Genomic DNA, 19,469 nt, shown 5'->3' with positions numbered 1-19,469 from the left:
GTCATTGTCCCGAAAGCCAACGGAGGAGGGGAGCGGCAGGTGCCAGCGGCTGTGACATCATACTCACCCTCCTCGCACTGTCGCTGAACGTCCCTGCATCTCCGTTGTCCAGTTGCGGCAGCCATTCCTGTGCTGAGCGGTCACGTGGTACCGCTCATTAAGGTAGTGAATATGCACGTGTCTCCACTCCCATAGGCGTGGCACGCATATTCATTACCTTAATGAGCGGTACCACGTGACAGCTCAGCACAGAAGAGCTGCTGCGCCGGGACAACGAAGATGGAGGGGACTTGCAGCGACGGCGCGAGGACGGGGAAAACACAGCCGTACATACGAGGATGGGGGGAGCTCAGCCATGCATACAAGGATGGGGGAGCCCAGCCATGCATACAAGGACGGGGGGGAGCCCAGTCATGCATACAGGGACGGGGGAGCCCAGCCATGCATACAAGGATGGTGGGAGCCCAGCCATGCATACAAGGATGGGGGGAGCCCAGCCATGCATACAAGGATAGGGGAGGACCGGGGGAGCCCAGCCATGCATACAAGGATGGGGAGAGCCCAGCCATGCATACAAGGATGACGGGAAGCACGGCCATGCATACAAGGGCGGGGGGAGCACAGCCATGCATACAAGGATGGGGGAGCCCAGCCATGCATACAAGGATGGGGGAGGATGGGGGGAGCCCAGCCATGCATACAAGGATGGGGGGAGCCACACAGAGCAGGACAGGAATGAGAGGACAATGCATACCCGGCTTATACTTGAGTCAATAAGCTTACCCAGTTTTCCGTGGCAAAGTTAGGTGCTTTTTGAACCTTCATAGGATTGTGATGCTGTATCTTTATGCTTTCAAACTTTTGTTAAAGAATTATAAAAATAAAATAAAGTGTGAAGGTGTATATAGCCTAAGCCTCCGCTTCTGTAATTCCTTCGTAAATTCCATCATTTTTACATTGTGACAGGGTCCCTGGCACGGTATATGAGGGGAGATATGTGTCACGAAGATTGCTTTATTCTGTGATCTAGAAACCCATAAGTTTCTCTTCAGCATGCTATGTGCTGAAGGAGTTTATCAGCCATGTTATGGGACGGGTTTATAGGTGAGTAAGTAAGAGACGGGCGGGACGCCTACTCACCATATCTTCACCTCAATGGTGTGGCTGGGAGGTTAAATGTACAGCCACTGTTTTTTCCTGTGTGTAGTGGTTTGGAGAGGAAAGACTCCAAACGGTGGCTCCAAGTGGAGCTGAAGACACATGGTGGTCTGAGCGGGCAAATCCCTCAGATATATAGACTTTGCTGTAAGTTATTTTTTTTTTGTTTTGCCGTTATGCCAGAAAGGCCATGTTTACTTTACTGAACCCTGCTATGGTTTTTTACATAGTTACATAGTTATTAAGGTTGAAGGAAGACTGTAAGTCCATCTAGTTCAACCCATAGCCTAACCTAACATGCCCTAACATGTTGATCCAGGGGAAGGCAAAAAAACCCCATGTGGCAAAGAGTAACTCCACCATGGGGAAAAAAATTCCTTCCCGACTCCACATACGGCAATCAGACTAGTTCCCTGGATCAACGCCTTATCAAGGAATCTAGTGTATATACCCTGTACTTTTCCAGAAAGGTATCCAGTCCCCTCTTAAATTTAATTAATGAATCACTCATTACAACATCATACGGCAGAGAGTTCCATAGTCTCACTGCTCTTACAGTAAAGAATCCGCGTCTGTTATTATGCTTAAACCTTCTTTCCTCCAGACGTAGAGGATGCCCCCTTGTCCCTGTCTCAGGTCTATGATTAAAAAGATCATCAGAAAGGTCTTTGTACTGTCCCCTCATATATTTATACATTAACATAAGATCACCCCTTAGTCTTCGTTTTTCCAAACTAAATAGCCCCAAGTGTAATAACCTATCTTGGTATTGCAGACCCCTCAGTCCTCTAATAACCTTGGTCGCTCTTCTCTGCACCCGCTCCAGTTCAGCTATGTCTTTCTTATACACCGGAGACCAGAACTGTGCACAGTATTCTAAGTGTGGTCGAACTAGTGACTTGAATAGAGGTAAAATTATGTTCTCCTCATGAGCATCTATGCCTCTTTTAATACATCCCATTATTTTATTTGCCTTTGTAGCAGCTGCCTGACACTGGCCACTGAATATGAGTTTGTCATCCACCCATACACCCAGGTCTTTTTCATTGACGGTTTTGCCCAGAGTATTAGAATTAAGCACATAGTTATACATCTTATTACTTCTACCCAAGTGCATGACCTTACATTTATCCCCATTAAAGCTCATTTGCCATTTATCAGCCCAAGCTTCTAGTTTACATAAATCATCCTGTAATATAAAATTGTCCTCCCCTGTATTGATTACCCTGCAGAGTTTAGTGTCATCTGCAAATATTGAAATTCGACTCTGAATGCCCCCTACAAGGTCATTAATAAATATGTTAAAAAGAAGAGGGCCCAATACTGACCCCTGTGGTACCCCACTGCTAACCGTGACCCAGTCCGAGTGTGCTCCATTAATAACCACCCTTTGTTTCCTATCCCTGAGCCAGCTCTCAACCCACTTACACATATTTTCCCCTATCCCCATTACTCTCATTTTATGTAACAACCTTTTGTGTGGCACCGTATCAAAAGCTTTGGAAAAGTCCATATATACTACGTCCACTGGGTTCCCTTGGTCCAGTCCGGAACTTACCTCTTCATAGAAGCTGATCAAATTAGTCTGACATGAACGGTCCCTAGTAAACCCGTGCTGATACTGGGTCATGAGGTTATTCCTCTTCAGATACTCCAGCATAGCATCCCTTAGAATGCCCTCCAGGATTTTACCCACAGTAGAGGTTAAGCTTACTGGCCTATAATTACCGAGTTCAGTTTTTGCCCCTTTTTTGAATATTGGCACCACATTTGCTATACGCCAGTCCTGTGGTACAGACCCTGTTATTATGGAGTCTTTAAAGATTAAAAATAATGGTCTATCAATGACTGTACTTAGTTCCTGCAGTACTCGGGGGTGTATCCCATCCGGGCCCGGAGATTTGTCAATTTTAGTTATTTTTAGACGCCGCTGTACTTCCTGCTGGGTTAAGCAGGTGACATTTAATGGGGAATTTTTATCACTAGTCATTTTGTCTGCCATGGGATTTTCTTTTGTAAATACTGATGAAAAAAAGTCATTTAGCATATTGGCTTTTTCCTCATCCTCATCCACCATTTCACCCAGACTATTTTTAAGGGGGCCAACACTGTCATTTTTTAGTTTCTTACTATTTATATAGTTAAAGAATATTTTGGGATTATTTTTACTCTCTCTGGCAATGAGTTTCTCTGTCTCAATCTTTGCTGCCTTGATTTGCTTTTTACAGAATGTATTTAATTTTCTGTATTTATTTAATGCCTCCTCACTACCTACTTCCTTTAATTATCTAAATGCTTTCTTTTTGTCCCTTATTGCGCCCCTTACAGCTCTATTTAGCCATATTGGTTTCCTCCTATTTCTAGTATGTTTATTCCCATACGGTATATACTGTGCACAGGTCCTATCCAGGATGCTAATAAACGTCTCCCATTTTCTTTGTGTATTTTTGTGTCTCAGGATATCGTCCCAGTTAATTGCACCAAGATCCTCTCTCATCCGTTGGAAATTTGCCCTCCTGAAGTTTAGTGTCCTTGTCACCCCCCTACTACCCATCTTATTAAAGGTTACATGAAAACTTATTATTTTGTGATCACTATTCCCCAAGTGACCCCCAACCCTTATATTTGATATGCGGTCTGGCCTGTTGGTTAATATTAGGTCTAGCAGTGCCCCCCTCCTTGTTGGGTCCTGAACCAGTTGTGAAAGGTAATTGTCTCTCATAGTTGTCAAAAACCGATTACCTTTGCTGGAACTGCAGGTTTCTGTTCCCCAATCTATTTCAGGGTAGTTGAAGTCCCCCATAATAATGACTTCTCCTTGAGTCGCAGCTTCATCTATTTGCTTTACGAGGATATTCTCCATTGCTTCCATTAGTTTTGGAGATTTATAACAAACCCCTATCAGTAATTTATTATTTTTTCCCCCTCCCCTTATCTCCACCCACAGAGACTCTACATTTTCATTAGATTCACCTATATTATCACGCAGGATGGGTTTTAAGGTCGATTTTACATACAGATACACCCCACCCCCTCGCTTATCTGTACGGTCATTTCTGAAAAGGCTATAGCCCTGCAAGTTAACAGCCCAGTCATGGCTCTCATCCAGCCACGTCTCAGATATCCCCACCATGTCATAATTATGCTCCAACAACATTAGTTCTAATCCATCCATTTTGTTGGCGAGGCTTCTGGCATTAGTATACATGCACTTGATGTTACTCTCTGTACCTCTATTCTTTCTTAAATTACTAACTGTTCTAACCCCACCCCCCATGCCACCGCCACCCCCAACTTCCTTATTTGTGCCCAGGTCTCTATCTGCACTATCTTCCCCTCCTATAAAATGAATACCCTCCCCCCCAATCCCTAGTTTAAACACTCCTCCAACCTTCTAACCATTTTCTCCCCCAGCACAGCTGCCCCTTCCCCATTGAGGTGCAGCCCGTCCCTAGCGTAGAGCCTGTAGCCAACTGAGAAGTCGGCCCAGTTCTGCAGGAACCCAAACCCCTCCTTCCTACACCAATTCTTGAGCCACTTATTAACCTCCCTAATCTCCCGTTGCCTCTCTGGCGTGGCACGTGGTACAGGCAGTATTTCGGAAAATACCACGTTGGAGGTCCTTGCTTTCAGCTTGCAGCCTAATTCCCTGAAATCATCTTTAAGGACCTTCCACCTACCTCTAACTTTGTCATTTGTGCCAATGTGCACCATGACCGCTGGGTCCTCACCAGCCCCTCCCAGTAATCTGTCCACCCGATCAGCGATGTGTCGGACTCGAGCACCAGGTAGGCAGCACACCGTCCGACGATCCCTGTCTTTGTGACAGATTGCCCTATCTGTTCCCCTAATAATTGAGTCCCCCACTACCAGCACCTGTCTGGCCTGCCCTGCTCTCCTTTTTCCCTCCTTACTGGAGCAGTCACTCCTCCGGCTTTCAGAGGACATGCCTGGCTGCAGCAGTGCTACCCCTGTACTGGCACCCCCCTCATCTGCCAACTTAGCAAACTTATTGGGGTGTGCCAGATCAGGACTAGCCTCCCTGGCACTCTTCCCTCTACCCCGCCTTCTATCTGTCACCCAGCTAACTGCCACACTGTCCTGCAGCTCCATCCTACCATCCCCCTCCTCATCTATCCCATTGAGCGTCTGCTCTGTGAGCAGAAGACTCCTCTCCATATTGTCTATGGATCTCAGTGTTGCCAGCTGCACATTTAGATCCAGTATCTGGGTTTCCAAATGCACCACGTGCTCACATCTCGCACAGCAGTATGCACCCTCGACCGGCTGGTCAAGGACTGCATACATGTGGCAAGATGTACACTGGATGGCATTAACAATTGTGGAGCACATTTCCTAATGGGGATTGCACCACACAGAATTAAAAATAAATACAAAGTATTAAGTATTAATTAATTAATTAATTATGCTGTTCCATAATAAACCAGCAGGTGATTTACCATAAGATGTGTTCCTGTGTCTACCTTTGGAAGCAGCTGAGTGAGTCAACCCCTCACACCATATATGATGTAAGGTGGCAGCTGGACAGGTTGTGGATGGGAGGTATGTGTCCCTGAGGTGCCAAGCCTTGGTGATGTAGGACCCGGAGAAGCAGGCTCCAGCACACTTAGTGCTTATTGGTGTTTAATGGGCCCTGATTTTGGGTCCAGGTTTTACGAGCAGCTCAAAGAGCTTCTCGCTTACCCCTAGTCCAGGTCTTGGAATGTCTGATTTAAAGCACTTGGGGCTGTCTCACTTTGTCTGTGCGTTTGGCAAGGTGAGGAGGCCTTGCATGTGCTGCTCAGACCCTGCTGGAGTCTGAGAGGAAAAGACTCACGTTTAAACGGGTGAGCCCATGTGTTATATGGACTGGTTATTTTCTGTTTGGTTTTGTTATGCCTTTTGTTTACCTGGAAGATGCTGTTTTATTTTTGTTAACACTGGTGGTTTATGAACTCTTAATAAACTGCTTGTTTTGAATAAACAAACTCCCGTGTTCCCGTGTGTGAACCAGCGTCTACTACAGAGCCGATCCCTCACAACGGTCATAAAGGCCTTGCTTGATTCATCCAAGCAATATCGCTAGAATTCTGGAGTAAATTGCTTTGAATAGTTGCAAAATTTTTGTGAAACTCGCAGCTGCACAAAAAATGTTGTGACTTTTTGCTTATTCATGTCAGTTTCTCCCACCTACATCAAAATGGACTGAGCTGAGTTGTGACTACACAACACATTTCTTTTTTGACGACCTTTGGCTTTCCTTATTCCAGAAATCATACTCCAGTCTATGACTGGAGTAAGACTTGTGGCAAGGAGCGCAGAGGATCACGCCACTCGTCAGACGCTCCTCTATTCATTAAGAGGTGTATGCCTCTTAATGAATCAGGAGTGCCTGACTCCGACACATCGCCTTATAAAGATTGGAGAGGAAATTGCTGGTCTTGATGAATTGTGGTCAAGATGTTCATTTCAGACACAAAATTTCTTTGTTGAATGTAGTCACATAAACCAATTTGTAAATTGTATATATTTTTTCCAGGTTGAACTTTCTCGTTCCTTTACATTCAGGAACTCTGGTCAAAGCTATCAAGGGATTCCAATAATTGCTGCTAATATGGACACAGTGGGCACCTTTGATATGGCAAAAGCGCTGGGCAAGGTAATAAACGTTAACACCCATAAAATAAAAATACTAATCAGATTGTTATACTGGAAATTATTAAATGAACACATCGGCATCAGGCTCAGAAATATTATTTGTTTCTTGTCATTAATAGGTCCCACATTTTTACACTTACCAGGACTATAAACCATTGCCAGGTGTTTCTATATGTTCCTTACTTTTAGATTGTTTTGTGCACCCTTATTTTTGTTACTTCATATTTTAGATGCTGATGTGACTGCCATCTCCGTAACGTCAAAACCCGTAATTGAGTCAGCCATATATTACTGTTTTTTCTCTCCCTGACAAGCCTATCTATGTAACATCTCCCTACATAGATGTCAGTGGGTGGTGCAAACCACTAATAGCCGTTTTTCTTAAACCAACAATTAGTAATCGTTTAGAGGAACATGCATGCGCAATGTTCTACTAGAATAAACATACTGGTAATAACCCAACGGACAAGGAGAACGCATGTTCTTCCAGGTAACGATGATTTTTATGCATGCTTAAAAATCATTATTATCAGCAGCACATCACCCCATGCTTTAAAACGAGTTTTAAACGAGCTCCAAACCACTTGAATGTAGTTGAACAGCCTGTCCAATAGCAGTGGAAGTGGAAAACTGGCAGTTAGCAAGGATGCATCATGAGGTTTAACTGCAAGACAAGGGAGTAGTCATCATGGTAGCAATATGTACAGTGGGGAAAATAAGTATTTGATACACTGCTGATTTTGCAAGTTTTCCCACCTACAAAGAATAGAGAGGTTTGTAATTTTTATTGTAGGTACACTTCAACTGTGAGAGAGACAGAATCTAAAAATAAAAAAACACGATCACACTGTATGATTTTTAAATAATTAAATTGCATTTTATTGCATGAAATAAGTAATTGATCACCTATTAACCTGCAAAAATTCTGTCTCTCACAAACCTATTAGTTTTTATTTCAGAAGCCCTCCTACTCTGCGCTCATTACGTGTATTAATTGCACTTGTTTGAACTTGTTACCTGTATAAAAGACATCTGTCCATATAATCAATCACTCTCCAACCTCGCCACCATGGCCATGACGAAAGAGCTGTCTAAGGACATCAGAGACAGAATTGCAGACCTGCACAAGGCTGGGATCGGCTATAGGACAAAAGGCAAACAGCTTGGTGAGAAGGCAACAACTGTTGGCACAATCATTAGAAAATGGAAGAAACACAAGAAGATGACTGTCAGTCTTCTTCAGTCTGGAGCTCCATGCAAGATCTTGCCTCGCAGGGTAAGGATGATTCTGAGAAAGGTAAGGCATCAGCCCAGAACTATAAGGGAAGACCTGGTCAATGATCTGAAGAACTGGGACCACAGTCTCAAACATTACCTTTAGTAACACACTATGTTGTCATGGATTAAAATTCTGCAGGGCACGCAAGGTCCCCCTGCTCTCGCCAGCACATGTCCCAGCCCATTTGAAGCTTTCCAAGGACTATCTAGATGAGCCAGAGGTGGCACTCGAGAGGGTCACGTGGTCAGATGAGACCAAAATAGAACTTTTTGATGTCAACTTCACTCTACGTGTTTGGAGGAAGAAGAAGGATGAGTACAATCCCAAGAACACCATCCCAACCGTGAAGCATGGTGGGGCAAACATGATACTTTGGGGGTGCTTTTCTGCAAAGGGGACAGGACGACTGCACCGTATTGAAGGAAGGATGGATGGGGTCACGTATGGCGAGATTTTGGCAAACAACCTCCTTCCCTCAGTAAGAACATTGAAGATGGGTCGTGGCTGGGTCTTTCAACATGACAATGACCCAAAACACATAGCCCGGGCAACTAAGGAGTGGCTCCCTAAGAAGCATTTCAAGATCCTTCAGTGGCCTTGCCAGTCTCGAGACCCGAACCCAATAGAAAATTTTTGGAGGGTGCTGAAACTCAATGTTGTCTAGTGACAGCCCAAAACCTGAAAGATCTGGAGAAGATCGGTATTGGGGAGTGGGCCAAAATCCCTGCTGCAGTGCGTACAAACTTGGTCAACAACTACAGGAAACGTCTGACCTCTTTAATTACAAACAAAGGTTTCTGTACCAAATATTAAGTTCCGTCTTTCTATTGTATCAAATACTTATCTCATACAATATGCAAATTGCCTCTTCTGAGAAAAAGAGGACTTAACTCTATAGCGCCACCTGTTAAGTCCTCTTTTTCTCAGAACAGGCAATTTGCATATTTAAATTTCCAGAGGAGCATTGTACGGCAAATAAGCCTCCTTACCTTGACAAGCCAGAGATGGTATGTCACTCCATAAGGAGAAACGATACCCCTTAGACCCTATTTCATACAATAAAATGCAAATTAATTACCGTGTGTAAAAATCGTACAATGTGATTTTCAGTTTTTTATTTTTAGCTGAAGGGTACCTGTGATAAAAATTACAGACCTCACCATTCTTTGTAGGTGGCAAAACATGCAAAATCAGTAGTGTATAAGGCTGGTTTCACACTTGCGTTTTGATCTGCAGCGTTTTTACCGAAAAAAACGCATGCGTTTTTTTCCCTATGTTTAACATTAAAAACGCATGCGTTTTTTTGTACGTGTTTTGCCGCATTTAACGACGCATGCGTTTTTTTGCAGAAATGCAACATGTAGTAATTTTCAGAGGCGTTTTTTTGCCGCAAAAAAACGCATGCGTTCATTTGCGTTTGATTTGCGTCAAAAAAATACATTGATGTCTATGGAAACGCATGCGTTTTTGCGTACATGCGTTTGCTTGCATTTTAAACGCATTCGTTTTTATAGAAAAAAACAAGAGTACACCCTGATAAGCCACCCCCCACCATCAGGGTGATAAAGGGACCCTAACCCTAACCCTAGGGATCCAAACCCTAACCTTAACCCTACCCCTAACCCTAACAAGATGACAGTGAATACTCTCCGAGTTTATATTTTTAGTACTCTATAGCAATACCGTATATCTTGGGGTGTCCACATTGAACAAAGCTTTTTATTAGAAGAATGTCCTGGTCTCCAGGTCAACATAATAGCCAATCCCTATGGATCCCTAGGGTTAGGGGTAGGGTTAGGGTTAAGGTTTGGATCCCTAGGGTTAGTGGTAGGGTTAGGGTTTGGATCCCTTTATCACCTTGATGGTGGGGGGTGGTTTATCAGTGACCTGGTGACCAGGGCATTCTTCTAATAAAAAGCTACCCCTAACCCTAACCCTAGGGATCCAAACCCTACCCCTAACACTAACCCTAAACCTAACCCTAGGGATCCTAACCCTATCCCTAACCCTAGCTAATTCTATTAATAGTGGGTTTTCTAGTTGATTTTGATGATTGGCAGCTGTCACACACTTCTCAGCATGCGTTTCAAAAACGCAAACGCAGGAAAAAACGCATGTAAATGCGTCAAAACTCCGCGTTTTTTTTACTGCATGCAAAAACGCATGCGTCTAAAAAACGCAGCGTTTGCACGCGTTTACATGCATTTTTTCACCACATGCGTTTTTTTTACAAACGCAGATCAAAACGCAAGTGTGAAACCAGCCTTAAATGCTTATTTTCCCCAATTTAATACCGTTTAAGTATATGTCTTATAATGATGCGGTCAGGACAGTGCTGCTCTGGTGTTATAGCAGCACGGACTTCATCTTTGTCATAGTAGCGGACAGCAGGGGATCTCCATAACTGTACTATTTGAGTAAATGAAACGTAACCCCTTTCTGACATCAGGTGTAATAGTACGCTGATGCCGGAGCCCGCACCTTTCTGGGCACATGTCATCTGATATATACAGCTGACATGTGCCCGCAACAGCTACGGGTGGAATCACGATGCACTCGCAGCTGTTAACTAGTTAAATGCCGCTGTCAATTTCTCACAGTGGCATAAATCCCTCCCATCGGTGACCCCGTCACATGATCGCGTGTCATCGATGGGTTGGCATGGCAACCAGAGGTCTCCAGCAGACCTCTATGGTTGTCATTGGCAGATTGCTATGAGAGCCACTTGGTGGTCGGTGCTCATAGCAAGCCAGCATTTCTGCTCCACACAGGCGATCTGATCATCACCTGTGTGTAGCAGAGGACATCAATGTCCTGCAGCTTATAGTTTCCCATGTAGACTATTGAAGCATGCCAAAAGTAAAAAAAAGTTTTTAAAAATATTTTAAAAAATAAAGTTTAAATTAAAAGTTCAAATCACTCACCCTTTTGCCCCATTCAGAATAAAACAATAAAAAAAAATCAAACGTACACATATTTGGTATCACCGTGCTCAGAATTGCCCAATCTATGAATAAAAAAAAGAATCCGTTCGCTAAACGGCGTAATGAGAAAAAAAATCTAAATATCAGAATTATGTTTTGTTTGTTTTTTTGTCGGCTCTACATTGCAATAAAATGCAATAACAGGGGATCAAAAGATCGTATCTGTACCTTCTCTGGGAAAAAGGGGAGCAAAAAACGAAAACACAAACGAAAATCCCTCTGGTTGTGAATGGGTTAAAGAGGACCTGTTACTAGGTCAAAAGGGTTGAGTATTTGCTCCTATATTATCCCAGCCGCTCCCCTGAATATGCCATATTGTTTAAATCTGCCACACTGTTTCTAAGATATGAGCTTTTTTATTCATTACTAATTGTTATGGACTTTATGAAGAGGATGAAGCTCATAGTATTCTCTGGGTCCTGTCTTTAGGGTGCTTTACATTATTGCCTTGTGAGCAGCGCATCTTTGGCAAAGACTGTAAAAATTAGTACTGAACAAAAAGGCCCATATCCCTGCAACTGTATAGTGGGTTAAAAGCAAAATAAATTAAATATTTGGGAGCAGCAAAAATATAACATATGAGAAAATTGGCATTTTATGACCAAGTGATGGATCATATTTATCTTGTACCTGCCAAAACCAGAGTAAAAGCATGGTCTTGGTGACTTCAGTCTTCACAAAAAATTAAGCTAGGCATCCGCTTTTGGTGACTGGCACAGCTATATACCAGAGCAGATCTGAAGTTGCATTGTTACTTCTGAATAGGCAGAATATAAGATTATTTCTAATTTTGGTTTCCTTTCAGTTTTCTCTCTTCACAGCGGTACATAAACACTACTCAGTTGAAGAATGGAAGGAATTCGCTGCCACCTCTCCAGAATATCTTGATGTAAGTAATAGTTTTGCTTAGCTCACTAGTGCTTCTACCTGCACATTTTCTCCAATAGTCGTCTACTAGACCCCTGATCTTCTTATCATAATGTCCCACATGTCCTGTAGAATGTGGCTGCAAGCGCAGGTACTGGCCAATCTGACGTTCAGCATCTGGAGGAGGTCTTGTCGGCTGTCCCTCAGATTCGTTACATCTGCCTTGATGTAGCTAATGGATATTCTGAACAGTTTGTCCAGCACGTAAAAGATGTACGAGCAAGGTTCCCCAAGCACACAATCATGGTAAGAACATACAATGTGGTCTCTCATGTCCGTTACTGACAAGGCTTTATTTTTATAGTCTTCCATTTACTGACATATGATTTATATCTTCAGGCCGGGAACGTTGTAACTGGAGAAATGGTTGAGGAATTAATCCTTTCAGGCGCAGATATAATCAAGGTCGGAATAGGGCCAGGTACTGTCTGTTTAATAGTCTAACTGTGAAAAAAGGTAAATGACTGGCTCTAGAAGTGCTTGATGCTCCAAGAAATAAATACAATGGTGCGCTGGCAAGAATATCCCACACGTATACATGACTCTTTTTTTCCTTTAAATTTACAACTTGCATTACCTGATAAACTGCTTTGGACAAAAATCATTCCAAGTGGCTGACACTAAGGGTACCGTCACACATTGAAATTTCCATCGCTGCGACGGCACGATCCGTGACGTCGCAGCGATCGTATGATTATCGCTCCAGCGTCGTAGACTGCGGTCACATGTTGCAATCACGGCGCTGGAGCGATGCCGAAGTCCCCGGGTAACCAGGGTAAACATCGGGTAACTAAGCGCAGGGCCGCGCTTAGTAACCCGATGTTTACCCTGGTTACCAGCGTAAACGTAAAAAAACAAACCGTACAGACTCACCCGTCGGTGTCCTTCAGGTCCCTTGCCGTCTGCTTCCTGCTCTGAGTGCAGCCGTACAGTGAGAGCAGAGCGCAGCGCCGCTGTGATCTGCTCTCACTTCCCGGCCGGCACTCAGAGCAGGAAGCAGACGGCAAGGGACCTGAAGGACACCGACGGGTGAGTCTGTACGGTTTGTTTTTTTACGTTTACGCTGGTAACCAGGGTAAACATCGGGTTACTAAGCGTGGCCCTGCGCTTAGTTACCCGATGTTTACCCTGGTTACAAGCGAAGACATCGCTGGATCGCTGTCACACACAACGATCCAGCGATGTCAGCGGGTGATCAAGCGACGAAAGAAAGTTCCAAACGATCTGCTACGACGTACGATTCTCAGCAGGGTGTCTGATCGCAGTAGCGTGTCAGACACAGCGATATCGTAACGATATCGCTAGAACGTCACGAATCGTAACGTCGTAGCGATGGAAATTTCAATGTGTGACGGTACCCTAAGTTTATAAAGAATGGAGAACTTCAAATACTGTCTTTTGTAAACTATAATGTCGTTATTTGTTTAATAACTGTTGACACGTCTCCTGATTTACCAATGTTGTTTTTTCCATTTGGTGTGAAAATCTCTTTGACTATTTAAAAACACTGTGAATTATTTGAGGTAATTAGGACACATTAGGATATGACTATAGATAATCCATGTAATGAATGACATGGTCAGTATGAAAGAATGATAGCCTCTCTATGGCTAGAGTCACGTGACCATATTTCATTCCATCTGAGAAAATCAGTCCAATTATGCTAATCATACTCTGATCACATTCCAATCAGAGTGTGATCATAGCGTGATCTGATTTTCTCGGATGAGGAGCATATGTCTCCATTCTGTTAGTCCGTGAAAATCAGACTGCACTCAGATGTCAATCGAGTGCAATCCGATGTTTTCCACGGACGCATTGACTTGCATGGCCGAGTGCGATTCGAATATTGGATGCATATCATGCATGCTGTGATTTCTTTTTTGGTTCAAACATGTTCACGGCCCCATAGAATATCATTGGTCCGAGTGCTTTCCGATGTTTTGTCAGATCACATGTGTACCAACAATACAGTCGTCTGCACAGATCTGCTTTTCTGGCTCAAACAAGAAGGTCTTAAGGTCCATATGACATTCATAAATAGACGGGAGGCTTCTTCATGTAACAGCCCTTTTATTACTAAAGGTGTTAGTATGAGAGTGGTGTCAGTGTCTCACATATCATTCACCTTTTAATTAGGTTCTGTTTGCACAACCCGCAAGAAGACAGGAGTTGGCTATCCACAACTGAGTGCTGTGATAGAGTGTGCGGATGCTGCTCATGGACTAAATGGCCATATTATATCGGTTAGTAGAAACATAAACCAATTTATCCATTTCTATACACAGAATAAAGATGTATGTGAGAGGTGAGAATGAAAAGACCGATGGGAAAAGTCGTTTGTGAAAACAAAGGAACGTCCATTACCAGGATGTAAACGAACAAAGACAAGGACTGTGCTCACCTGCAGGATTTTATAGCTACTGTACATAAATGAGCAAAGCAGAACTACTTAACCCCTTAGTGACAGAGCCAATTTTGTACTTAATGACCAAGCCAATTTTTACAATTCTGACCACTGTCACTTTATGAGGTTATGGCTCTGGAACGCTTCAACGTATCCCACTGATTCTGAGATTGTTTTTTTGTGGCATATTGTACTTCATGTTAGTGGTAAAATTTCTTCGATATGACTTGCGTTTATTTATGAAAAAAAAAACGGAAATTTTTCAAAAATGTTGAAAATTTTGCAATTTTCAAACTTCTAATTTTTGCTCCCTTTAAATCAGAGATTCATATCCCCCAAAAAATAGTTAATAGATAACATTTCCCACATGTCTACTTTACATCAGCACAATTTTGGAATCATAATTTTTTTTGTTAGGACGTTATAAGGGTTAAAAGTTGACCAGTGATTTCTCATTTTTCCAACAATATTTACAAAACCATTTTTTTAGGGACCACCTCACATATGAAGTGAGTTTGGGGGGGGTCAATACCCAAAACTGACACCATTCTAAAAACTGCACCCCTCAAGGTCCACAAAACCACATTCAAACAGTTTATTAACCCTTCAGGTGCTTCACGAGAACTAAAGAAATGTGGAAGGAAAAAAATGAACATTTTACTTTTTTCACAAAAAATTTACTTTGGAACCAAACACAGGGCCGCCATCAGGGCATTACAGGCACTACTGCTGTATGGGGCCCGGTCAGCAGCAGTACACAGAGGAGCCCGCAGATCTGGGGCCCCACTGTTGTGCTTCTTCTACTGACCGGGCCCCATCGTGCACTAAAATACTGTGCACTGCGGCGTGTGGGTCGGCGTTGGGGCCCGGGAGCCATTTTGGAGCTGTGCACGGCAGTCTCCTAGTCAGCTGCGCAGCTCCTGCTCGGCTGTAGCTAGAATGTATGGGCTCCCTGCAGGTCCTGACTACAGCCCATCCATTCTAGCAATCTCAGTAGTGAATGTGCTAGAATGTAGGGGCTCCTGTCAGGTCCTCTCAGCAGCCCATACATTCTAGCTGCTGCTTCACTGCTGGAAACACTAGACGGCCCGGGAACGACTGAGGTAAGTATAAAAACATTTTTATTTTTTAAATAGGTGAGGGGGGGGGAGTGAGACTGCAGATGATGGAGTGTGTTTTAGGGAGTACTGCACATGAAATGATAGGGTCTGCAGGTGATGAAGTGGGGGGGACTGCAGATGAAGTGAAGGGGGGATAGGGGACTGCAAATGATGATGTGGGGGTGATGGGGACTGAAAATGATGATGTGGGGGTGATGGGGACTGTAAATGATGTGGGGTCACTGCAAATTATGTGGGGGTGATGGGGACTGCAAATGATGATGTGGGGGTGATGGGGACTGTAAATGATGCGGGGTCACTGCAAATTATGTGGGGGTGATGGGGACTGCAAATGATGATGTGGGGGTGATGGGGACTGTAAATGATGATGTGGGGGTGATGGGGACTGTAAATGATGTGGGGGGACTGCAAATGATGTGGGGGGACTGCAAATGATGTGGGGGGACTGCAAATGATGATGTGGGGGTGATGGGGACTGCAAATGATGAGGGGGTGATAGGGACTGCAAATGATGTGGGGTGATGGGGACTGCAAATGATGAGGGGGTGATGGGGACTGCAAATGATGTGGGGGTGATGGGGACTGCAAATGATGTGGGGGTGATGGGGACTGCAAATGATGTGGGGGTGATGGGTACTGCAAATGATGTGGGGGGACTGCAAATCATGTGGGGGTGATGAGGACTGCAAATGATGTGGGGGTGATGGGGACTGCAAATGATGATGTGGGGGTGATGTGGACTGCAAATGATGTGGGGTCACTGCAAATGATGTGGGGGGACTGCAAATGATGATGTGGGGGTGATGGGGACTGTAAATGATGTGGGGGGACTGCAAATGATGATGTGGGGGTGATGTGGACTGCAAATGATGTGGGGGTGATTGGGACTGCAAATGATGATGTGGGGGTGATGGGGACTGCAAATGATGATGTGGGGGTGATGGGGACTGCAAATGATGATGTGGGGGTGATGGGGACAGGAAATGATGTGGGAGTGATAGAGACTGCAGATGATGAAGTGTGTTTGAGGGGGTTCTGCACATGATGAAATGATAGGGGGCTGCAAATGATTAAGTAAGGGGGACTGCAGATGAAGTGACGGGGGGGATAGGGGACTAAATGATGATAGGGGACTAAATGATGAAGTGGGGGTGATGGGGACTGCACATGAAGTGAGTGTGAGGAACGTGGACAGCAATTGAATTGAAGGTGGGGGTGGGGAGAGCCAATGGTGTATTGAAGGTAGGGAGAGCAAATAATGAATTTTGAGGGTGGGGAAGAGCAATTCATAATGAATAGAGGGTGGGAGAGAGAGAAGACATGGCAATGAATTGAGGCAGAAGGGGCATGTAACTATAATGAATTGGGTTAAGGGTTAGAGCGGGAGGTAAATAGTGGGGGTTGTTGAGGATAAAGTGACTGGTAATAAATTGGGAGAAAGAATACAGGTGTTAATTAATTTATATATTACATGGGGAAGGTGGCTATATACAGATAGTGGGGGCACAGTGGCGGATTATAATTTATATTTGGAATGGTGGGTTGCATAATAACCAATTATACATTAATGGCGGGTGAACGTCTGTAGTCAGATGTGTAGTGTAGAAGAAAGGGAAAAAATGGGGAATGTGCTCTGGAAGTGGTGCTCTAAACAACTGTGTTATTTTATGCAGAGACGAGTCCTGGCAGAAAGAAGTGATAGCGGTCTGCGCTGGATTAAAAAGAAATGCAAAGATGAAGGACTTTAGCTAGAGACGTCACTGGTGAGTATGTTACCTGTACACTGACACCATACACTGTATACTGTATACAGAGCTCCTGTGTATAATGTCACTGGTGATCACTATATTAGCTGTACATTATACACTATATACAGAGCTCCTGTGCATAATGTCACTAGTGATCGCTGTATTACATGTACACTGTACCCTATATACAGAGCTCCTGTGTATAAAGTCACTGGTGATCCCTGTATTACCTGTACACTGACACTATATAAAGAGCTCATGTGTATAATGGCATCGGTGACCACTGTATTACCTGTACACACACTGCATACTAAGTACAGATCTCCTGTGTATAATGGCACTTATGGTGATAGTATTTTTTTTAAATTAATGATCAGTATTGTACTATTCAGTCACAATGTGGTGGTAATATGTTGTCCGGCCATGGTGTAGCGGTATTTGTTCCTTGTATGTGCTATTATTCGGTCACAGTGTGGTGGTAATATGTGGTCTGTTCATGTTGTGTTGGTATTTGTTCCTTGTATGTAGTTCGTCACCATGTGATGATAATATGTGGTCTGGACATGCTGCGGTGGTATTTGTCCCTTGTATGTGATATTGTTCAGTCACTGTGGTGGTAATATGTGGTCTGCACATGGTGTGGCGGTATTTGTTCCTTGTAGATAGTATTATAGGTCACTATGTGGTGATAATATGGTGTCTGGTCATGGTGTTGTGGTATTTGTCCCTTGTATGTGGTATTATTGGTCATTTGAAAAATTGAAAAATAAATAAAAATACACCTAAATTGTATTGCATATTTTAACAAATGTCTAATAGGTTAGAGTAGAGTAGGGCCCGGCCAAAAGAGTCTACCTTGTTGTCGTCTTAGATTTAAAAAAAACCTTTTGGCCAAAACAAACAAAACTATGTGTTTGATCTGGTGATGGGAACTGTTAATGTGTGATTTGTGAGAAGTGGAGTTTTGCCAAGAGACAGCGGTGGGGCTGTGGACAGTTTGAGGGGTGGAGGCGGGGCTGGGGTGGAGCCTGGGCGGAGTCTTAAGGGGGCCCTGAAAATGTTGCCAGTATGGGGCCCTGAAATTCCTAGTGGCAGCTCTGACCAAACATATTTATTTTTACAAGGGTATCAGGAGAAAATGGACACCAAAATTTGTAGTGCAATTTCTCCTTAGTACTCCGATACCCAGTATGTGGGGGAAAGCCACTGTTTGGGCGCATGGCAGGGCTCAGAATGGAGGGAGCACCGTTTGACTTTTTGAACGCAAAATTAGCTGGAATCAATGGCGGGCGCCATGTTGCGTTTGGAGACCCCCTGATGTACCTAAGTAGTGGAAACCCCCCAATTCTAACTCCAACTCTGACAAAGCCCCAACCCTAACCCAAACACATCCCGTAAGAAGACACCGAGGGCCAGGGACACGATTGGGGAATGCAGGAAGTGCCGGAAGTATCGGGGGGGGGGGTCTCGGGGTCCCCATTTCTCTCTCCTCTGACGTGCTAGATCATGTCAGAGGAGAGAGAGAAATAAATGGGAAATCTGACTTTTTTTTGTGGTTGTCGTTATTCCATGAATAACGGCGATGGGAACACTGGGGATGCTAAAACCGACCCAAATCATGTTCTCTAGGGTCTCAGCTACCCCCAGTAGCCGAGACCCTGGAGATTTCCTGACGCTGGCGGGCACTATAACCTTATTTGGCGCTGAGGAATAAGTACCCTTAACTGCCTCCGTTAAAAGGCGTATCGGCGATCGTTAAGGGATTAAAGGAAATCTGTCAGTAGGATCAACCCTCCTAGCCGTGAATATGGACATGTAGGTCATAGGAAGCTGAATAACATGATACCTTGATATCTGCAATCTGATGTTTTATTACAGATAAATCTACTTTTTCTTTTATGTAAATGAGCTTTTCTAGGCTATAGGCCAGACACTAATCTGCATAAGAATCTGCCTCCAGGGGTTATTATAAATGAAAGCAGGCATTACCAGTGTGAGACATCTAGATCAGGAGACCCATTTGGATGATAGAATGATATCATGCTGCACTGCTGTAATAAAGAATCCTTGGGACAAAGATGAGTTGAATGGTTTTTATTTCCACAACGAGTTTCAACGTTGGACTAGCATCTTTTTCAAGTGAAAAAATAGTTTTTTTCACTTGGAAAAGATGCTAGTTCAGTATTG

General features: G+C 43.8%; 1 protein-coding gene across 2 annotated transcripts in view; it reads left to right on the top strand.

The window, feature by feature from the left end:
* The window catches only part of GMPR2 (guanosine monophosphate reductase 2), a 36,254-nt gene that overhangs the window by 8,654 nt on the left and 8,131 nt on the right, over nt 1-19,469 (top strand). For both annotated transcript variants that reach the window (XM_077299935.1, XM_077299936.1), the window contains exons 3-7: nt 6,698-6,817; nt 11,885-11,968; nt 12,079-12,252; nt 12,346-12,427; nt 14,146-14,252. In XM_077299935.1, coding sequence (XP_077156050.1) covers nt 6,698-6,817; nt 11,885-11,968; nt 12,079-12,252; nt 12,346-12,427; nt 14,146-14,252 — 567 coding nt within the window. The remainder of the gene's footprint in view (nt 1-6,697; nt 6,818-11,884; nt 11,969-12,078; nt 12,253-12,345; nt 12,428-14,145; nt 14,253-19,469) is intronic.

This window comes from Ranitomeya variabilis, chromosome 1 (assembly GCF_051348905.1).
Source record: "Ranitomeya variabilis isolate aRanVar5 chromosome 1, aRanVar5.hap1, whole genome shotgun sequence".
Lineage (NCBI taxonomy): Eukaryota > Metazoa > Chordata > Amphibia > Anura > Dendrobatidae > Ranitomeya > Ranitomeya variabilis.
This window is presented reverse-complemented; position numbering and strand designations above follow the sequence as displayed.